Source organism: Schistocerca serialis, chromosome 6, assembly GCF_023864345.2.
Source record: "Schistocerca serialis cubense isolate TAMUIC-IGC-003099 chromosome 6, iqSchSeri2.2, whole genome shotgun sequence".
NCBI classification, from domain to species: domain Eukaryota; kingdom Metazoa; phylum Arthropoda; class Insecta; order Orthoptera; family Acrididae; genus Schistocerca; species Schistocerca serialis.
The window spans coordinates 304,323,166-304,346,151 of record NC_064643.1 but is presented as its reverse complement, the minus strand read 5'-3'; the positions used below and the strand labels follow the sequence as shown (position 1 = coordinate 304,346,151).

Genomic DNA, 22,986 nt, shown 5'->3' with positions numbered 1-22,986 from the left:
AAAATTTAATTGGAAACTAACACAACGAAAAATTCCCGGGTTTTTCCCAGTTTTCTCCCGGATCTCCCAGTTGTCCCGGGTCGTATACACTCTGTACTATAGTGAAATAATGATTTAAATATGTACTTACCATGGGTGCAGTTATCAAGGCAGATCATCGGCATGATTTCTGTTGCGCCGTCTCGATCATGACGTCTTGTATTCAAGTCAATTTCTCGTTACCCCATTCCTGACCAGATGACAAGGATGAATAACAAACAAGCTAGAAGTGTGTGCTGACAGCCTTTGTACTATCCCATATATGGGATTAGTCAAGTAGACACTTCATAATCTGTACCTTAAAAAGCAGATTAATTTGGGAAAAAGGGGGGAGGGGCATGGAGTAATTCACAAATGATCAAGTATCATAAAATGTAATAATTTATTTGAAGTGTGTCAGTTGTTTCATAAAAGTCTCACCTTTTTCAAAATTAAAGAAAAACAAGGCTTCCTTAGAGCTATAGGAAACAATTTCTGTGACTTTTGTGCTCATATTCACAACAGTAACATAATCTCACAAGATATGGTATAGCTTAAATAATTATCTTTCCTTCCAATGCATTATTATTCTTATACTTTTAATATGACAATATGCTTTTGTCAGAGCATTTCATAATACAAATTTTACCTATTGTGATACTGATTCTTGTAGTACAATAGATACAGTTTAAGCTCATTATTCTAGGACCTGTAAGTCTCGTAGTAAGTGCTGGACAGCATCATCCCTATGGTCACCAAAAATATTGTTCTGTGGATGATGCTGCCACAACAGTGTCAAAGAATGCAACAGTATATACACTTTGACATGGAAGAAATGAGCAACATTTAACATCCTAAACAAATGAAAACAATGTCTCAAATCAGGATGGCTTTCTGGAACCGATATGTTCTCAGCACATTATTTTTCTTTTCTGAAAATCAAATACTGTATTTCCAGTTAACAATATGTATAAACAACAGGAATACACAAATATCTGAACTACAAAATTTCAATAGACAACCTATCAGAAACACAACATCTTGCCACTGAACATTATGTTTTCAGGCCATTTGGCACACTGTCTTTTGTAAATACACACACATACTTCAAACTGCAGCACGGTTGTGCAAAATGTATATTACAATAAGGACTTATTCTGTGCCACTTAAGAAATAAAGGCTGCACGTAAATGAGTAATTTCATCATTAATGTGTTTTTCAGTACATTTGTAATCACAGCAGATGCAGTCTGTAATACATTGAATTATTAATGTAGGAATCTTAATTATCACATTTGCTCATTGTGAAAATTTATCAGATCTACTTAAATATAGTTTAAACCTAATGTCACTTAATAATGCCCACAAATTACGTATTTCAGCACCATGATGTAATTCATATTATGTCAATTATTTCCAACAATCATTACACAAAAGACATCTAAATATACCTACGACACACAACATTCATATGTAATCAAAACTATGTTTTATTTCTGTGCATAAATTTCTCTCCTTTTTTGTAAATATAATTAGTATATAAATTGATCTGAGTAATGAGGTAGTGAGCAGGACCTGTGGTCGACCACTGTTACAACAGATTAATAAAGAACACTGTAAGTGACGCCTTTGATTATCAATATCATTAACGTTATATAATACATCAACATCACTGACATACAACGTTCACTGCCAACAAGAACCAAATTTGAAAACTGAGTGATGGCTCATACAAATACATGCATGGGAATACAGAATTCTTCCATTACTTAAACATTCCTCTACAGTCACAGATACTAATTATCAAAAATATTCTACTGATCACATTAGCTAGTGCTACTTCCAAGAGTCTATCCTAATAATTTTACAATCCTGCTTTATTTTCAAAACTACTTGGAATAAATTTTAATGTAACAGGTATTAAATGAGATGTGCATTATTAGAATTATGTGAGTGCATATGGTTCCAGAAAGTTATATAGATGTGCAACATCCACAGAAAAGGCAAACTGTAGAATACAGCACCAAAAAGGAGATTGAATGAAATAGCTACAGCAGAAATCTGCACATTCCTCCCTGCTTTCACATCGTAACTTGCTACTGCTTCTTTCAGAAAATTAAGGTCTCAGAACTTGCAATTATCAATTCAGGATGACTGCATTCAAAACAGTGTAAAAAAGAGAACTTTGTGCCAACTTACACTTTGCAGTTTCACATAGCAAAACAAAGAAATACTATAAAAACACACATCAACATCAAACAATTGACAAACAAAGCATAGCCAAACAGTAACATACGACAACAAAGTATTACATGCGGACAAAAAGTAACATTTTTGTTAACAAACACTTCCAATAAAATATCTACAAACACAAATTATACTTGCAAGATCACTGTGCAATTTGCTTTCAAGGCAGGTGGGTATTACTGTCCTTTTTGATATATAATGGCAGTTAAATCAGCTTGTGTCTGATAATGAAGATTCTAAACATTTCAGCTTACGTTGTTTCACAAATCAATTATAATTGCTCCCCCTGACTTTTTAAAATTATGGTCCCAGCAAACCTTCATCGAGACCACTCCACATATTTTCTCCAACTTAAGTTACATATTTAACCCAATTCCGTCACTTTTTTTCAAGTGTGTGTTTTCTTCAACACACAGAAGCGATGTATTCAGTGAAACTTCCGCTTCTTGAAACCTGTTAAAAAAATAAAAATTATATTATGACATCCCTACAAAACAAAAAGCACAGTAGTACATTTACACTGCAGTGTCTCCTATTACATGAAATTTTATAAATATTATGTTCCTCCCCTGATAATTTCCTCATCCTTCCCACTAAACACATTGTAATGATATTTTATAAAAATGATGTTCCTCCTCTAATAATTTCCTCATCCTTCCCACTAAACACACTGTAATGATATTTTATAAAAATGATGTTCCTCCCCTGATAATTTCCTCATCCCTCCCACTAAACACACTGTAACATTAGTTGCACATACAAAACTCAATTGCAGTATGCATGGCATACTCAGAGTAAGCCAAGTTCCTCTCCAGATGGAATCAGTAACTGAAATTGGTAATGGAAGATTAATGATAAACTGTCTCCATCCAGGGCAGAAATATGCTGTTCATGGAAAACTATTCGCTTGCAGGCCTATTGTGATGAGCGTCTTTTTATTAACATGGACACTAAGCCTACAACTGCACTTTGTGTCACTGACTGACTGGAGTAAGGCATTTTACAGTTTTTCCAAAGGCATATGAAAGTGATTTGCATGAATCTCTCTCACAAAGTTAATAGCAGACTATTTGCACTACATGAGAGGTAGTGTTTTCACTGACTTCTTCAGTCTCTAATACTAATGCTTAATAGTTTATTGTAATAGAACATCCTCTTTTTACTGCAGAAGCCTGAAAGGCGTGACAGAAAATAACAACTGGAGCAATCTGATTAGCTGTGTCAATCAGGGATGCCTATGAAACTACTACCATTTAAACAAACTATGTATCACATACGAGGCCTGTCTAAAAAGTATCCGACCTTTGGCCAGAAAAAATATTTCGAATACCTGACAGGGTTGAGACCCTAATCCCCTTCAAATTAGGCCCCTTGTGCTTGCACACACTTAGCCCACCGATCATTCCACTGCTGTAAACACCTCTGGAAGTCTTCTTTTGGAATGGTGTTCAGCTCCGTCATCGTGTTCCGCATTCTCTCTTCTCAAAACGGGATCCTTTCAGTGGTGTCTTCAATTTTGGAAACAACCAGAAGTTGCAAGGAGCCATGTCTGAAGAGAAGGGAGGTTGGTGAACGGGTTTAATTCTATGTTTGGCCAAGAAAATTTGGATCAAGTGGGATGAATGTGCGGGGGTGGTGTCGTGATGCAGTTGCCAGCTTTTTGCCGTCCACATGTGGTCCTTTGTGCCAAACTGCGTCACGAAGAACATCTCGATAATACTCCTTTGTCACTGTTTGTCCTTCCGGTGTGTATTCATGATGCACAATTCCACGGACATCAAAGAAGACAGTCAGTATCACCTTGACTTTGCTTTGCACCTGCCGCACTCTCTTCGGCCTTGGAGACTCGGGATGCTTCCATTGCGACAACTATCTTTTTGTTTCTGGGTTGTACCTGTACACCCACGACTCATCTCCAGTTATCACGGTGTTCAGAACCCAGGATCTGTGTTGGTGGTGTTAAGAAGATCCTATGCAACATCAAAATGGAGCCTTTTTGTTCTGGTGACATCAACTTGGGCACGAATTTCGCAGCCACTCGGTGCATGTTCAAACCATCACGCAAAATTGCATGTGCAGAATTACTCATTCCAACCTCTTGGGCAATGACAATCTGCCATCACCAAAGTTTGCACCCACTTGACAACAGCTGCACTCCGAGCAGTTTGGGGCCTGCTAGAATGCTGGTCACTCTCCGCTGATGGGCCGCCATTTTTGAATAGGTTGAACCACTCCTTAATTTGTGTTACACGCATTGCATCTTCTCCAAACACCTGCTGAATCTTACGAATTGTTTCACTTTGAGAATCACCAAGCTCTTGATAAAATTTGATGCAGTATCTTTGCTCGGCATGTTCAGTCATCTTGAGAGAATCGGTAATCCAATGAACACGTTGTGTAGCCCCTGACTCAGTGACCGACAGGCAGCGACTGACTTGCTGGAAGACAGGGACAAAGTTCACACATGCGCATAAAGGTCTCTTCCTTTGCTGTCTACAGTGGCGCCGCGCTATCGTCTCTATTTTGCATGGGAAAATCAAAGATCGGATGCTTTTTAGACAGACCTCTTATATCCAAACCATTTATACAGTCTGTATCTAAACGATATCAACTGTTTGGATCTGGAAAGGGGTAATCGTGCAGACAGTAAGAACTTGTGACTTTAGGGAAAATATGAGAGTCAGAAATCTGTCAAATGGCTATGGAATTTTCTCCAGCAACTAAAATGAAACGATTTCACTGTTTTCTTTGCAAAGAAAGCTACCAGTCAAATTACAACCAGATGGACATTATATTTAAAGTATTTTCCATTTCACAACAGAAATGTTTCATTTCTTCCATAGTTCCTAATTTAAGCTTTTTTGGCTTATGTTATAGTGGAAAATTTGTGTTTCACTTAGTGTGCCACCCAATTTACTTAACTCTTTGCTGTCAGTAGCATTTCACAAAGTATTGTGTAGAACAAAGTTTTGCTGATTTACTACCCTTTACTACAATGGTTTGACTGCTAAGAGCTTTTTTTTTTTCCTACTCTGAAGGTTTTCTACGTTCACTGCATTTCAGGTCACAATGTACAGAAATTTCCATGACAGAGTGTCACCACAGAGGCATGTTCTAATTAATAATCATCATAGAATACCAGCAACAGAAAATCCACAGAAAAAAATTTTCATTCAAACTACTGTTAGTTTAACTTATGAGCCACCACTATGCACATTTTATGTCTCGCCATTTTGTTTGGTTACAACAATTGGAAAAAGGAAAGAAGATTAGAAACAAGCACATAAATATCATTAGAGATGGAACAATAGCTCTGCAGGGCAACAATAAGAAAAAATATTAGTTGTTGTGTTATTTGAGGAACCATATTGCCACCTGCCTGAAGTGCAGGATGGTTGAACAAGGAATTGCACGCTATTTCCCATAATTAAGCCCATTGACGTACCTTGTGTGATAACTGTTGTTTTAATGGTGTTCTGAGGATCTTCTTGGAATGGTAATATTGTTTCTTTTAAATATCTGTCATTCTTACAGGCCAGCTTAATTTATCACCATTAAATTTAATAAACCAGATACAGAACCTCATAGTTGAATCTGAGTTGCTTCTAGCTACAAAGTCATAAGGACTATACCAAACTGACTCTTGAATGTCTGTTCCAAAGTTTTCATTTAGTTTTTCTCACTGAACAGTATTTGATAACTTTGAATATAATTTCTATTTTTTGTCTCATTAAATGCTGTAATCTTTCACTTGTAATACACATGTGTTGAGAAAAATTTGCACAATGTTAAATTTGATGAACTCAAATTAGGAATTTGTTATGAGAGAGCTTTAATACAAACATCTGTTTGTTTATGGTTGTATTTAAAAATGTTTCAGGAAAGGGGATAGAAGAAAGGGAAGTCCCAATTCTGGAAAAGAGTGAAAAGATGACACTATTAATGTGTATTCATGCATGCTGATGACTTCTTTCATGTTGGGCCACCGAGACCAGATTTCATGCCTAACTAAAGCCACTTCCCATTTTGTTCTTTAGTTCCCAAGATGAAGTTAAGACAGTTGAACTCAATCTTCTGATAACACTGTATTATAAACTTAACTAACTGCTCCCCTCTTTAAAAAAAAACACACACACACACACACACACACACACACACACACAAATAAAGAGAAAAAGAGAGAGAGGAGGGAGAGGGGGGGCAGAGAGAGGGAGGGGAGGGGTGGGGAGAGGGGAGAGAGAGAGAGAGAGAGAGAGAGAGAGAGAGAGAGAGATCGGATTGTATAGAACAATGGCATAAGAATTCTTGCACACACACACACACACACACACACACACACACACACACATATACAGTAAATATGCTGAGTCACAAAATGGAGATTAATAGTGGAGCAAAGCTTATCTGTAATGAAATACTGTCTGAAGGAAGCTATAAAAATTTTTCAGTCATATCTTGACAAGATTTTACCGTGGGTCAAAGATTGGCAACTTACTTTAAGTGTTCAAAAGAGGAAAATTGTGCACTTCACAAAATGAAAAAAATGTAATATCTCATAACTATAACACTAATGAGTCAATGCGGGAATCAGTCAACTCGTAAAAATACCCAGGTGTAGCACTTTGTACAGATATGAAATGAAATCATCACAGAGGCTCAGTCACGGGTAAAGCAAGAGGGTACACTTCGATTTATTGGTAGAACATTGGGGAAATGCAATCAGTTTACAAAGGAGACTGCTTACAAATCACTCATGTGACAGGTTTTAGAATGTTGCTGAAGTGTGTGGGACATGTACCAAACAGGACTAACAGGGAATACTGAACGTACACGAGAAGGGCAGCACAAATGGGCACATGTGTGCTTGATCCTTAGAAGAGTGTCACAGAGATACTGAAGAAACTGACTTTCAAGACTCTTGAAAATAGACGTAAACTTTCCGGATAAAGTCAATTAACAAAGTTTCAAAAAATGGCTTTAAATTATGATTCTAGGAATATATTACAATCCCCTACATATCGCTCACATAGGGGTAATGAGGATACGGTTAAAATGCACAGAAGCATTCAAACAATCATTCTTCCCATGCTCCATGCATGAATGGAATGGGTAAAATCCTAATAACTGGTACAATAGGATGTAGCCTCTGCCATGCACTGCACAGTGGTTTGCAGAGTATAGATGTACATGTAGAGCACTTTCGTTACATTGCTGGTGGCTTGCAGATTTTTGTATTAAAATGTGTAGTAAACGGAAAACTTGGATACTCTGATAATTCTTAGAATATTGAATAATGCTCTGCACATTAAATTGTGCCACAGTGTAAAACAATTATTTGTCTTAATTTAAAAAAAAATGAGTTCAAACATACAGTCCTGCATTTAAGGATTGATTTTTTTTCCCCAAACAAATCATAGAAGTTTTGTTTGTTAACAAAGCAAGACATTTGAAGTAGGAAAAAGGGAAAGTCAAGCATTGGAGGGCCAGGATGGAGTAACAAAACCACGAAAACAATAAAGCGCTACTCACCACAGAGAGAAGGTGCTGAGCATAGACAGGCACATTGAAAAGGAATGCTAGAAATAATCAGCTTTTGGGTTAACTCCTTCACAGAAGCAGAAAACACACACACACACACACACACACACACACACACACTCACACACACAGTCACTACTGTATCCAGGTACTAAAGCACAATTGCAACTGTGTCTGAGGTAGCCAACAACACAATGTGCTTCACTTTGCAACATATCCTTTATTTTCATAGCCCCCCCCCCCCCCCCCCCGGTAACAACCTTTGCTGCTCCCTGTCTTCCACCTACCTATCCCCTTTCCTGCTCTTACTCTAGTACTACATCCCTCATCCCTACCCATGCCTCTTCCATACCCCCACTACCCACTCCAACTAGATTTGCTGCTCACCACAAGTGCATTTGCATTCGGACCTTAGTGTCTAGAGATGACAATGGCAGAGAGAGAGAGAGAGAGAGAGAGAGAGAGAGAGAGAGAGAGAGAGAGGGAGAGAAAGTGGGGGGAGGGGGGAGGCAGGGAGGGAGAGAGGGAGGTTGGGCTTGTGAGAATCTGATGAAGGAAGTAGTCTGAAAGTAGAATATTTCTAGCATTCCTTTTCACTATATCTGTCTGTGACTTAACATTACCTCTATGCAGTGAGTAGCACCTCAGCCTTCCCATACTGTACTAAGGAAAAGCGATGTACACAAGCTTTTGAAGGACACATTCTAAACAAGCACCTTGCTAGTACAGTCCCTAATCACTCACCAATCATCATTCGAGAGGCATCAAATTATCTACACTGTTGCAATTTTCATGAATTTTCCCAATGGAGTAGCATTCCAGTTAATTTTGTGTGGGGTTTTCAATATAAACTTTCTGAATGATTCTCAAGAGAAAAGAATGTTATAGGACTCACTAGAAATCTTACAGTCTGGCACAGACAATGTAATTCCCAACTAAAGTTCACACAAGTAGCAGCATGATCATACTCAAACTCCTTAATTGCTCTCTAGTTGATGAGCACAATATGGGAAAAATTAGTAATGGCCTGTCAGAAAACGAAGCACAGAAAGTAATACAGAAAGCAATCAGGTACAAAACAAAAGATGTGGAGACCTGAATTCATTTACAAATTTAGATATTTAAAGCCAATCTAAATGGTCAAATTTGGCAAGATGACCATGACACAGACAACCAGAGCAAATAAATATAATATCTTTTTTCGGATTTCTGTCAAATTCTTTGACAGCCCTTTCCCCACAAAATTTGCATGCAGATATGCTGCACTAATAAAGAACTAGTTTGGATGGCTAAGGTCATTAGAACATCTCTTAGATATGAAGGACAGCCAGAGCCCAGTTATTCAATTTCACAACAGACAATACTCCAAAGTACTGAAGCATATCAACAGATGTACTAAAGTAATGCATGTCACCAAAAGAATAGAAAGCTATCAGAACAAAATTAAAACAATATGGTCTAGTGTTAAAGGTATCAGGTTAGAATGTGGGTATTCTGCGTATTATACCTCTCTTGAGAATGAAACTTAGTGATCCACCAGAGTTGTGCTAAATATTTAATGATCACTTCTAGTCAATTGTCAGCAAGTTAAATCAAAATTTTAGTGGTACAAATATATATACAGAACTCTCAAAATCCAACATTTCACGACAACTATCACATGTAGAAAAAGGAAACTAGCAAAGATGAAAATGAATCAATATCCGCCTTTTGGTGAGTCATCTCCTTTATTCCAAAATAATTCAGAATTTTCAACCAAAACTTTCCGTACATCAATATCAAATAAGATTATGAAGATCAGTGCACCATACATTAGTTCTGTAACCAGTCACCAGTGCAATACGTCTTTCAGATGTGGTCAGTGAAACCACTTTGTAAAAAGAGGGAAAGAGGTAATTCAGATATTTACCAGTCATTTTCTTTTGTTGATAGTGTTTTCAAAAGCTTTTGGCAAAGTAATGTATGAGAGAGTAGTGGCACACCTCGGTTAACAAAATAGGGTGTCAGATACAGGAATGGAGTATCCACAGAAAATGCAGTATATTCCTTTGTGTGTTAGATGTTAGTGTGGCAAAATGATACTGTGAGAACAGTAGGTATTTTCTCCAATTTAACAAAAGCATTTGAGGATGCGGACAATGGAATACTTTTGGCACAAGTTGGAACATTATGGGATTAGGACGAAAGTTCAACAGTGGTTCACTTCATACCTGCACAGTAGGAAGCAGATGGTTGTCCTCCTATTTCAACCCACAGGGAAGGCATACGAATATGACTTGAGTCACATGAAGTGGGAGGGTACTACAAGGTTCTGTTCTGGGTCCATTGCTTTTCTTGATATACATCAATGATATGCCACTAAATATGATAGATGGGGGAAAAAACCTCTTGGCAGATTGAAACATGTGGAACATAATGTAAATGATGTAGCTAATATGGTAGTAGGTATCAGATGACTTTCAGAGAACAGATTGACACTTAACTGCAACAAGGCACTGAACTTTTGTAGACACGAAATTTTACTGTCCAGACCTGGTCAAACAGTCAGTGAAGTCAATCATACACGCTGCTATTCAGTGAGCAGTTGCCTTTACTCCTTAAATTATTCATACTCCATGAAGACTTTGCATTACCACATTTCTTGGAAGTATCACATTCAAGATCTTGGTGCATAAATTGGTTGCTACTTCCTTCATTATAAGAATAGCTGCCACACTCTCTCGACAATGAGACATGAAGGCTTGATACTTTGCTTAGTTTCACTCTTTTACCGCATATGGTGTTAATGTTATGAGACAACTCTCTGAAAAGGACAGGCAGGCTGATCTGCAATGCCAATTTGCAAACTTCACACAGCTCATAGTTTGGTGTGTTTGTATTCTTACTCCACCATCCCAAACATATATTCTCTCATAGGTTTTGTTGTTGACAGTATTGACTCACTGAGAAGAAACTGTGGTATTTATTCTGTGAATACTAGATAGATAACTGACATGAACACAGATGTCATTCTTAAGCGCTACACAGAAAGGTGTGCACCATTTAGAAACTTTGATTTTCAGTAGGTACAAAGAAGAACTGAAAAAAATTGGAGTAATAAATCACAAATATTCAAATCTAAATTGAAAAGTTTTACTACGGGAGACACCCCCTATTCTGTGGAGGAGTTCCTTAGAGTAGTTTAGAACTTCTCTCTGGAATGTGCTATTTACGTTATTTACTTGCCACACACACACACACACACACACACACACACACACACACACTTTTTTCTGGATTTTATTAATTTTGTTATTAGGTGAGCAGCACTCTACTTTATTATAATACTATTGTTATAGCTAAGGACAGACTCGTATGCATCAATGTTTCACATGCTTCTACATCTGTGAACATTAAACAATGGGAAGTACAGGATGGAATAATGAGAATATTATGAAATGGATAGACTGCTATTTACCATATAGAGGAGACACTGAGTCGCAGACAGGCAGAATGGAAATAAGTGCTGTACATTTAGGCTTTCAGCCAAGAGGCCTCTTGCTAAATTAGAACACACACACACACACACACACACACACACACACACACACACACACAGACAGACAGACTACATGTACACGAGGCTGGACTGTGGACTGCAACAGCACCTCATGGGAGTAACAATAGAGGTGTGGGGGTAAGAAGGAGACTGGGGTTGGGAGGAGGAGGGATAACAGAGTGGGGGGGGGGGGGGGGGGGAGGGGAGGGAAGGTGTAGTGGTGCTTGTGGAAGTATGAAGGGACATGATGGTAACAGGGCATGGCTGATAGGTGTAGTTGGGAGGTGAGAGGGAGGAAGGGAGGGGAATGAGAATGGAGGAGGAACAAACTAGAGAAAGGGAAAAAAGAATGTAGGGTGTGTTGGTGGAATGGACGGCCGTGTAGTGCTGGAGTGGGAGCAGGGACGGGGATAGGTAGGTGAAAGACAGGGACTAGTGAAGATTGAGGATAAGGAGATTACAGGAATGTAGGATATAACACAGGGAGAGTTCCCACATGTGCAATTCAGAACAGCTGGTGTTGGCAGGAAGGACCCAGATCGTACAGGCCAAGAAGCAGTCATTAAAATGAAGAACATTATGTTGGGCAGCATGCTCACCAACCAGGTAGTGCAGCTGTGCCTTAGCCATAATTTGTCGGTGGCCATTCACGTTGACAGACAGCTGGTTGACCGTCATGCCCACGTAGAACGAAGCACAGTGTTTGCTGCTTAGCTTGTAGATCACATGACTGGTTTTACAGGTAGCCCTGCCTTTGATGGGATAGTTGATGATTTTGACAGGACTGCAGTAGGTGGTGGTGGGAGGATGTAAGGGACAGGTCTTGCGTTCAGTTCTATTGCATGTATATGAGCCATGAGGCAAGGGGTTGGAAGCAGAAGTGAAGTAGGGATGGACAAGTATATTGTGTAGATACAGTGGGTGGCATAATACTATGGTGGGAGGGGTGGGAAGGATAGTGGGCCGGATATTAATCATTTCGGGGCATGATGAGAGGTAGTTGAAACACTGGCGGAGAATATGATTCATGAGCTCCAGTCCCAGGTAGTACCAAGTTACAAGGGGAATGCTCCTCTGTGACCTGATGGTGGGTATGTGGGAGGTGGCAGGTGACTGGATAGATAAGGCACAGGAGACCAGTTTCTGTACAATGCTGAGAGGGTAATTTCGGTGAAGGCCTCAGTGAGACTCTCTGATGTATTTTGGGAGGGACTGCTTATCACTACAGATGCAATGGCCACAGGTGGCTAGGCTGTAAGGGACTTCTTGGTACACAATGGGTGACAGCTGTCGAAATGGCGGTGTTGCTGCTGGTTGATATGGATGGAGGCCATCCTTGATATGGATATCAACATTGAGAATGGTGGCTTGTTGAGTTGAGGAGGATCAGGTGAAGCAAATGGAGGAGGCGGTGTTGAGGTTCTGGAGATGTGGATATGGTGTCCTCATCCTCGGTCCAGAGCACAAAGATGTTATCAGTGAATGTGAACCAGGTGAGCTATTTGGGACTCTGGGGGGGGTCAGGAGGATCCTCTAGATGGCTCGTGAATAGATCGGCATAGGATGGTGCAATGCTAGTGCCTATTGCTGTATCATGAGTTGGTTCGTAGGTTATGCCTTCAAAAGAGAAGTAATTGTGGGTGAGGTCCTGGTGACCAGGAAGGAGATTGTAAGTCTGAAGTGAGTCGGGTGTCGGGAAAGGTATATAGGATGTTAAGATTGGAGGCTCTTGTAAAGGTAGTGAACAGAGGCAGTCCAAGGCAGGAGTACATGAAAAGTGCTAGTCCAAGACTAGGGGTGTTTTGCATGCAGCTCTAGTTGCTAGAGGGCAAGAGTTTCAATGTGAGAGATAGAATGGTGGAATTTGGGATTGCATAGAAACACTGTATTAGCCAATGATGTATTTCACACCAATTCTTTGTGAAGTAGTTGAGCAATAATGAAACAGTAATCTGAACGTAATAAAGATATTCCCCTGCCAGTGATGGACCTTGGACAGATAGCAGACAAAGAAGGAATCTGACAGTTGATTTGATTTAACCAGGGAGACAAAATAGCAGCAGCCTTAGCCCCTTGTTGCCCCACCCCAAAACTAGGCAGTATTTCTCCCTGCCATTCTAGAAAACCTAACTAGCACCTTTAAGAGTAGTAAGAGTTCCTATACTAGATCTACATTCATCACAATTTTTTCTGGAATAAATGGCCCAAATATTTTGTGTCTTTCGGCCTCCAGTGCTCTGCATTAGAAGATTGAATGTAGAGTGGTTTAATCCCTTGTACCACACAGTCTGCACTCAGGGAGTTCTTTCTCTATTTCCATTGGGTGCAGGTGTTTCCCGAAGTTCCCATTGCCACTCATTAGACCTACCATGACTTTAATCTGCCTCATGTACAAGTCCAAGATAACAGAACTTCTCTCAAAACATGGTTTCAGCATAATAAATTTGATACACTTTTCTTTTTGGGTTTTAATACAGTTTTCTATGTGCTGCCCCCTGATCCAGCAACGCAGTTTAGATTTTACCACTGCTTTAGCTAAGACAGGTTTCGGTCCAACAAATGGAGTCATTGCCCCTGCCCGGTATAGCCTATCAGCTTGTTTGTCACCACTAATTTCTGCATGAACAGGACCTTGTAGCACATTTACCCTGTTGCATCCCCCTAACCCCACAAGAGATTTGTCCTGCATGATCTTAGAGCCGATAAGAGATTTCAGAGCTGCTTGGGGTGCCTGAAAGAATGTAGTTGCTACAGTCCTTGTAATACCTACCAGATTCTCCTCCATGCATATTTTGATAGTGAAAAATCTCTGCCTGGAATACTACAGATACCTAGAGATATTATGCTCTCCCATTGAGGCTGCACCCCATATATCCTGGCCCCAACACTTTCATCTGTTTTTGACCTGTCAGCTGAAAGGTATTGTGGTTCTTTCTTCCACTGTTTCTTGCTTCCTATGATTTATTGAAAACTGACAGTTACAAATTATAAAGCAGCAAAAAACAGTTGAGATATACATCACATACTGTGCAGTATCTATGCAGGTGATGAATGAGCCACAAATAACTATACTGTGGTTAGACAAAAATCTACCTACCATGTAGCAGTAGCAGAAGAGTGAAATACCAACAAAGGACTAAAAGTGCTAGCTTTTAGGAATAGAGATGATTCCTAGCAAGAGTTAGGAATGAGTTGGAGAAAAAGAGACTGGTTAGTATTAAGTAGAAATACTGGAAGAGGTAAACGTAATCACTCACACCACAATGAAGATGTTTAACGATTGATGCTCACACAAACAAAACTGACAACATTACTGAGCATTTTGACAATGTCTTTCTTCAGAGACAACTAATAAAACATACATAAATTTGTGGGTGTCATATAAGGCTTCACTGTTCCACCTGACAACACAGTCCTGGCACTGTAGCTCTAATGGCTTAACATCTTGCACGGAGCCGAGTTAGTGAGAAGAGAAAGGAGGTGAGGAGGGGGGCAGATGGATGGAGAAAGGGTAACAGGGCTAACAGGGAGGAGCAGCAATAGAATGGAATAAGAATGTGGCACTGGTGAGGTTACCTTGATGTAAGCACAGGTTCCTGTGAGGCGGGTGTAATGGATCTGGGAGATGTGTTATTTTCTACTGGATTTGTCGATACCACATCTAATGAGGGAAGTTGTAAATGTTTTCTTATATTTTTGTTCAAATGGTTCAAATGGCTCAGAGCACTATGGGACTTAACAGCTGTGGTCATCAGTCCCCTAGAACTTAGAACTACTTAAACCTAACTAACCTAAGGACATCACACACATCCATGCCCGAGGCAGGATTCAAACCTGCAACCGTAGCAGTCGCGCGGTTCCGGACTGCGCGCCTAGAACCGAGAGACCACCGCGGCCAGCTTTTATTTTTGTTAGAATATTTTTTTTTTTGTGAATTGTAATTTGCCTTATTTTAAGCTAATTTGCTTATATGTTTGAGAGTGACAGCATAGTGATTAATATTAGTAGATGTGATGAACAATATCAAACAGACTGGTTACAAGTGGAAGCTTGTGTGTTGTGTGAAATGTCTTTGACGCTGGAGTCATCTTTGACCGTAGTCAATCGGCAGTGAACTCTCGGTGTGTGTGACACTGGAACAATGTGCAGGTCGCCGTTATATTAATTTGCTAGTTAACAGGAAAAATTAATTCTGTTACTACCTTTTTTATGTAAACATCAAGAAGGAACCACATTCGAAGAAATGGCATTTGAAGCGCCAAAAATGAGGCAAACGCATTGAACCAGATCATTTCTGCAGCCGACGAAACAGCATTGTGGAATCATACCTTCAATAGGTGACTGAAGCCAACACAAAGAGACAAATATCATCTTGTAAACATTTTACGGAAAAGTGAGTACTGTCACGAAATATGCTAAATTCGAGTATATAAAAATAGTGAGCATATTTCAACTGGAAGGGGAAGATAAAATAAGACAGAAATGCTGCAGAGAAGAAAGTGTGGTTGTAAACTGAAAGGATGAAGTACAGGTGGGTTGAGAAAAACCCTGTTTTTTAAAAAACTGTACTGGGTTAAATTGGATTTTTATGGGTTTTATTAGTTTTTGCAATTTTATCATATTGACAATTAAAAAGTTCAATTCAAATTCTTGTGATTAATTTATTCAAAACACTAACCCATTCTTACAACTACTTCCCTACTGGAAAAAACTGACAAACTGAAAAGGCAAAATCTGGTAAATTAAATTTTATTGTGTTGGCAGCCAGAGGCTATCACAGTTATTGCAATCCTTTGTTCGAGCACTTGTGAAACTGTGGAGAAGTCTCTGCTAACATAACTGAAATTTTGGATAATATTATGATTTATAAAGTTGCCACTCATCTTCTGCAACAACTCTCACAGGTTTGCAGTCATGGACCTTTTTCGAGCACACCATCCAAATATTGCATTATCTGTCTAACTATGGATCAATTTTTAAGAAAGTCCTGACATGGAACACTATAAGAATGTAATAAGAAAACGAAAGGAACACACACAATAATCCTTTCGATATCATGCCAATATGTTAGATCCAACATTCTGAAGGAGAAGGTTAACAGCTGAAAAAGAAGAAACTGCAAAAAACTGGCTCACAGATATGCATCCTGAGTGTATTGCAAGTGTTATGTCTTTTAGGATTGCCGATTGATTTTGATACAAAAAACAAAAAAAGAAAACTGCCAACAAGATTTATTACTTTGGTGAAAAGCCTCATTTCTTGCCCTGGAAGCACAGCATTCATTGAGAGAATCTTCTCCACCTACGGGGCTTGCTTGTTTGGTCAAAATTAAGAAATGATTTAGGAGAGCTGAGAACCAGTTAAGATCTGTGAATTTCTGCTTACTCCCAAACAGGAACAAACTGTACTTTACAGTCATTACAATACTACAAAAAAATTTTCTGGAAGTGCAAAAGTTATTTGACTGTGTTTCTTACACTGTAAGAGAAATTAAGACACAATATTAATAAAATAAATTCTTACAACAGTAAATAGTTGCCTTCAATAAAAATGATGGCTCCTTGTAATTTGTGTAAGGACATAAGGCTAACTATGTAAAATTTTGTATGTTCATTAAATTTTCATAAATATAAGTCGGGTTAAATTACAATAGCCCTGGTGTGGTTGTGTGAGGGGGAGGGGGGTGTCATGAGGGGAGGGGGGCCAATTTAGGTTACCAAGGGGTGGCAGGGTGGGAGTAGGGGAGGATACGGCAGAAAAGTGTTTCCACTGTATGGGTCAGGAGAGGTGCGGATCGATCTTCGAAGACACCAGCTGGAACTAAAGGTACAGCCTTTGCAAACGACTGAGAGTTCTGTGGAACTGAGATTTGGTGGTGGTGGTTGTTGGGATGTTTAAGGGGGACTAAACAGCTAAGGTCATCAGTCCCCCATTCCAAAAACAAGCGAGACAAAGCCGCAGAGCAGATAAAACCCCAAGGGGAAGGAGACTCCCCCCCCCCCCCAGGTGCTAAAGAACACAAATTAGGCAACGAACACTACAGAAAAGAAGAGTACAGACGAACACCAGACAGAAAGAAAGAGAAGAAAAGAAGATGGCCGGAGACTGGTTGACTGAGCATGACAACAAAAAAGGGAAAGAGTCAACCATCCGACGACACACCAAAACAGCAACAAATATGGAGAGACGCGAGGACAAAAGACACAGAAACGGAAAGGTGCAGGACCCCCCTAAATGGATCCAAAAAAAGGACTAGCACGGATAAAATGTAAAACACTGTCAGCCATGGAGGCATTGTCACATAAAACCAAAGGCAAAGTGCCCGGAAGATTAAAAGACTGCTGGAGGGGGCGCAGTCCGGGACACTCTAACAAGATGTGGGCGACCGTCAGCCGAGACCCACACCGACACAGGGGGGGATCCTCCTGACGCAAAAGATGGCCGTGCGTCAGGTATGTATGGCCGATGCGCAGCCGACACAGGATAACAGAGTCCCTGCGAGAAGACCGCAGGGAGGAGCGCCACACATCGGTCGTCTCCTTGACAGCCCGCAGTTTATTAGGCGCCGTCATGCCTCGCCACTCAGCAGACCACACCCCAAGCACCTTAGGGCGCAACACCAGCTGCTGATCGCAAGCTGTGAGGCCGATCTCCAAAGCTGGGGCGTCGATCGCCCCTTTGGCCAGCCTGTCAACACATTCGTTCCCCGGGATGCCAACATGACCTGGCGTCCAAACCAAGACCACCGAACGACCAGAACGGGCAATGGCGGAAACAGACTCCTGAATAGAGGACACCAGAGGAGAAGAGGGATAGCAGCGGTCGATGGCCTGAAGGCTGCTCAGGGAGTCACTGCAGATGACGATGGACGACGGACGGCCGGGGTAAACACCAGGGAGGCGTAGGTGCACGGACCCGGAAGGGAGGCAGAAGAGGGAATGACCCCAGTTCCGACAGCAGGGACCGGACGCGGACAGCTACGGAAAGCCCAGACCTAGGTCGCCGTTCGGGCAGATGGAGGACCATGGCAGGGAAAAGCAGGCGACGATTGGGATGGCCTGGCGAGCAATGCACGTGGACAGCATAGTCGGCGAGCAGACGATGGCGGCGAATCCGCAGCGGGGGAACCCCGGCCTCCACCAGTAGACTATCCACGGAGCTAGTGCGAAAAGCGACAGTGGCAAGCCAAACCCCACAGTGGTGTATGGGGTCTAACAACTTCAACACTGAGGGTGACGCAGACCCATAGGCCGGGCTCCCATAATCAAGCCGGGACTGCACAAGGGCTCTGTACAATCGCAGCAGCGTGCAGTGATCTGCACCCCAAGACGTGTGGCTAAGGCAGCGGTGGGCGTTGAGGTGCCGCCAGCATTTTTGCTTCAGCTGAGTAACATGAGGAACCCATGTGAGCCGGGCATCAAACACGAGTCCCAAGAAGCGGCAAGTGTCCACCACTTCAAGCAGGTGGCCGTCGAGGTAAAGTGCAGGATGAGGGTGGACCGTCCGACGCCTGCAGAAGTGCATAACTCGAGTCTTGGGTGCAGAGAACTGAAAACCATGAGTCAGAGCCCATGATGCTGCCTTGCGAACGGCGACTTGCAGCCTGCGTTCGGCGACTCCCGTAGTCGTGGAGCTAAATGAGATGCAGAAGTCGACGGCATACAAAGAAGGAGACACCGACGACCCCACTGCTGCAGCCAGACCATTAATGGCCACTAGAAATAGGGCGACGCTCAACACCGAGCCCTGCGGGACCCCATTTTCCTGTATATAAGAGGAACTAGAGGTGGCACCGACTTGCACCCGGAAAGAGCGGCGCAATAAAAAGCTTTGAAGAAAAGCCGGGAGCCGACCACGAAGACCCCACTCATGCAATGTGGCGAGGATGTGATGCCTCCATGTGGTGTCATACGCCTTCCGCAGATCGAAAAATACAGCAACGAGGTGCTGACGTCGGGCAAAGGCCGTACGGACAGCAGATTCCAGCCGCACCAAATTGTCCACTGCAGACCGGCCCCGACGGAAGCCACCCTGGGATGGAGCGAGGAGACCGCGTGACTCAAGGACCCAACACAAACGCCGCCCCACCATACGTGCGAGCAATTTGCACAAAACGTTGGTGAGGGTAATGGGACGATAGCTGTCCACCGCCAGTGGGTCCGCACCGGGCTTCAAGATGGGGACAATAACACCCTCTCGCCATTGCAACGGGAACACGCCTTCGCTCCAAATGCGATTAAATATCCCGAGAATGTGTCTCTGGCAGTCCCTGGAGAGATGCTTCAGCATCTGCGCGTGGATGCAGTCTGGGCCTGGTGCTGTATCAGGGCAATCGGCGAGGGCAGCGAGGAATTCCCTCTCGCTGAAAGGAGCACTGTATGTTTCAGAACGACGCGTGTGGAACGATAATGGCGTCTGCTCGGCCCGCTCCTTGAGAGAGCGAAAGGCGAAGGGATAAGTTGCAGTCGCAGAGCTCTCAGCAAAGTGCGCAGCAAGGGGTTCAGCAATGGCGGCAGCGTCCGTGCAGACAGCGCCGGCCACGGAGATCCCAGGGACACCCGTAGGGGTCTGGGATCCATAAATCAGCCGGATCCGGGACCACATGAGCGAGGAGGAGACACGGGAGCCCAGGGATGAGACGTACGTCTCCCAGCACTCCTGCTTACGCCGTGCAATAAGACGACGGGAAAAGGCACGGAGCCTCTTAAAGGCGATGAGGGTCTCCAGAGACGGGTGCCGCCTATGACGCTGGAGAGCCCGCCTACGGTCGCGAATAGCCTCAGCAATCTCCGGCAACCACCAGGGGACAGCCTTCCGCCGAGGGAGGCCAGAAGAACGGGGGATGGCAACCTTGGCCGCTGAAATGATGGACGTGGTTAAAACACGGACCACCTCGTCAATGTCACCCTGTGGGGGAGACTCAATGGTTGCAGCGGAAGTAAAAGCCGGCCAGTCAGCCCTGTGGAGAGCCCAGCGGGGCAGGCGCCCAGAAGAATGACACTGGGGCAGTGACAAATGGATGGGAAAATGGTCACTACCACACAGGTCAGGATGCACCCTCCAGTGGAGGGATGGGACAAGTCCAGGGCTGCAAATAGAGAGATCGATGGCCGAGAACGAGCCATGGGCCACACTGAAATGCGTGGGAGCACCGGTGTTCAAGAGGCTAAGGTCGAGCTGAGCCAACACATGCTCCACGGCCCGACCGCGTTCATCGGAGACAGTCCCACCCCATAGAGGGTTGTGGGCATTGAAATCGCCCAGCAGCAAAAAAGGTGGTGGCAGTTGGTGTATCAGAGCAGCCAGGACATGCTGTGCGACAGCATCATCAGGTGGAAGGTAAATACTGCAGACGGTAATAGCCTGTGGCGTCCACACTCGAACAGCGACAGCCTCTAAAGCTGTTTGTAGAGGTACAAACTCGCTGTGAAGAGAGTTAAGGACATATATGCAGACGCCACCAGACACCCTTTCATAAGCTGCCCGGTTCTTAAAATAACCCCGATAGCCACGGAGGGCGGGGGTACGCATTGCTGGAAACCAAGTTTCCTGCAGAGCAATGCAAAGGAAAGGATGAAGGCTGATAAGTTGGCGGAGCTCAGCGAGATGGTGGAAGAAACCGCTGCAGTTCCACTGGAGGATGGTATTAGCCATGGATGGGAAAGGCGTGAAGGGACTGGGGAGGCAGATTACGCCTCCGGGGCCCCTGCTGCTACTGAGTCACCACCTGGACAACAGTCATCTATTGCGTCCGAGGGACTGGCGAGATCCAGGTCCTCAGCGGACGCCAGAATCTCCACCTCATCTTCGGACGCAGAGGGAGAAGGTTGCGGAGGGACAGGTGCCACCACAATTTCAGGATGCTTGGGAGCCTTTTTCTTCGACTGCTTTGCGCGCTGTGCCTTAGGTGGGTCTGGCTGGGAGGGTCTCACTGGGTCAGTCTCAGGGACTGAAGACGACCGTGACGCCCTACGACCAGCGACCGGTGGTTGTTTGACAAACTTGGGGGCGTCCGCTTTGGCACTGGGCAAAGCCTGGGATGGGAGGGCCCCAAGGGACCCCTTCTGAGCGAGAGGAGCCGAAGAAGGCTCACGCTTCTCCGGCTGTGAAGGGGGAACAGATGTCCCCGGTGGTTGGGGTGGTGTTGCTCCTGAAGGAGATGGAGCAGGAGCAACAGGGAGTGAAGTGCCCCCCGCAACCAAGGGGGCCGGTGAATTCTGGCAGAGCTGAGAGCGAACTCGTGTTGCAGCAGCGGCATAGGTAGACGTCATGGGCACTGGATGTAGCCGCTCATATTTCCGCCTTGCCTCGGTGTAGGTCAGGCGGTCCAGGGTCTTATATTCCATTATCTTCCTTTCCTTCTGGAAGATCCGACAGTCCGGTGAGCAGGGGGAATGGTGCTCTCCACAGTTAACATAGATGGGAGGCGGAGCACATGGAGTATCAGGATGCGAAGGACGTCCGCAATCCCGACACGTGATGCTGGAAGTACAGCGAGATGACATGTGCCCGAACTTCCAGCATTTAAAACACCGCATCGGAGGAGGGATATATGGTTTCACATCACAACGGTAAACCATCACCTTAACCTTTTCGGGTAAGACATCACCCTCAAAGGCCAAGATGAAGGCACCGGTGGCGACCTGATTATCCCTCGAATCCCGATGGACGCGCCGGACGAAGTGAACACCTCGTCGTTCGAGGTTGGCGCGTAATTCATCGTCGGACTGCAGAAGAAGATCCCTGTGGAATATAATACCCTGGACCATGTTGAGACTCTTATGCGGCGTGATGCTAACGGAAACATCCCCCAACAATTGAGCAACCTCCGTGACTGGGCAGAGGATGCCGTTTTGATGAGCACAGAACCAGAGCGCATCTTGGACAAGCCCTCCACCTCCCCGAACTTGTCCTCTAAATGCTCCACAAAAAACTGGGGCTTGGTCGACATGAACGATTCTCCATCAATCCGCGTGCACACGGGGTGAATATTCTCCACTGCCTTCTTTAGCAAGACGTTCCTCCCATGGAGTAGCTAGGGAGGGAAACGATCTCTGATCAAATTTCTTCCCGTTGAGGTTAGACCTCGATCGCTTAGAGACTGCTGGTGGAGGCCCACCAGCGATAGATGATGTACCACGCTTCATTGCGGGTCATCCGCCCTGATGCCACCTACTCCGACCAAGGGCCCTCCCCACAGGCGCCACCCAGCTGCAGCAATAGCCACCTGGTAGGACGGTCATTGCCGGGAGTCCTGATGCCCCAAGGAGATGGGCATCTACTCCTTGGCATACGTGGGGAGTTAATGGCGCAGGCATCAGTAGAGCGATCCCTGTGTTGTCAGGGGGCTACAACCAAGAGGGTACATGGCGGCCCCACCACAACGGACTGGCTACCGTGCTGGATGTTAGGTGACATGTGGTCCATGGGCGTCGTCAGTGCAGAAAATGGCCCTGCACAGTGCTTGGCAGAAAGTGCACGCAGGAGCGCATCCATGCCCAAGCGATGGAGAGCGGGCAAGACTGCAATGCAACGATGAATAAGATGGCGAAAGTTCTCAACACAACACGGACACAATGCACCAAGTAAGGCGCCCTTCCCCAATCGGCTCGCTCTGCGGAAAAATTTTGAGATATGGAGGTCAAA

The 22,986-nt window shown here is 43.6% G+C and overlaps 1 protein-coding gene across 1 annotated transcript in view; it reads right to left on the bottom strand.

Moving 5' to 3' along the window:
• Positions 1 to 402: 402 nt before the first annotated feature.
• LOC126484230 (neuroguidin-A) overlaps positions 403 to 22,986 on the bottom strand; it is a 69,927-nt gene continuing 47,343 nt past the window's right edge. The window contains exon 8 of the mRNA XM_050107645.1: positions 403 to 2,717. Coding sequence (XP_049963602.1) covers positions 2,692 to 2,717 — 26 coding nt within the window. The 3' untranslated portion in view covers positions 403 to 2,691. The remainder of the gene's footprint in view (positions 2,718 to 22,986) is intronic.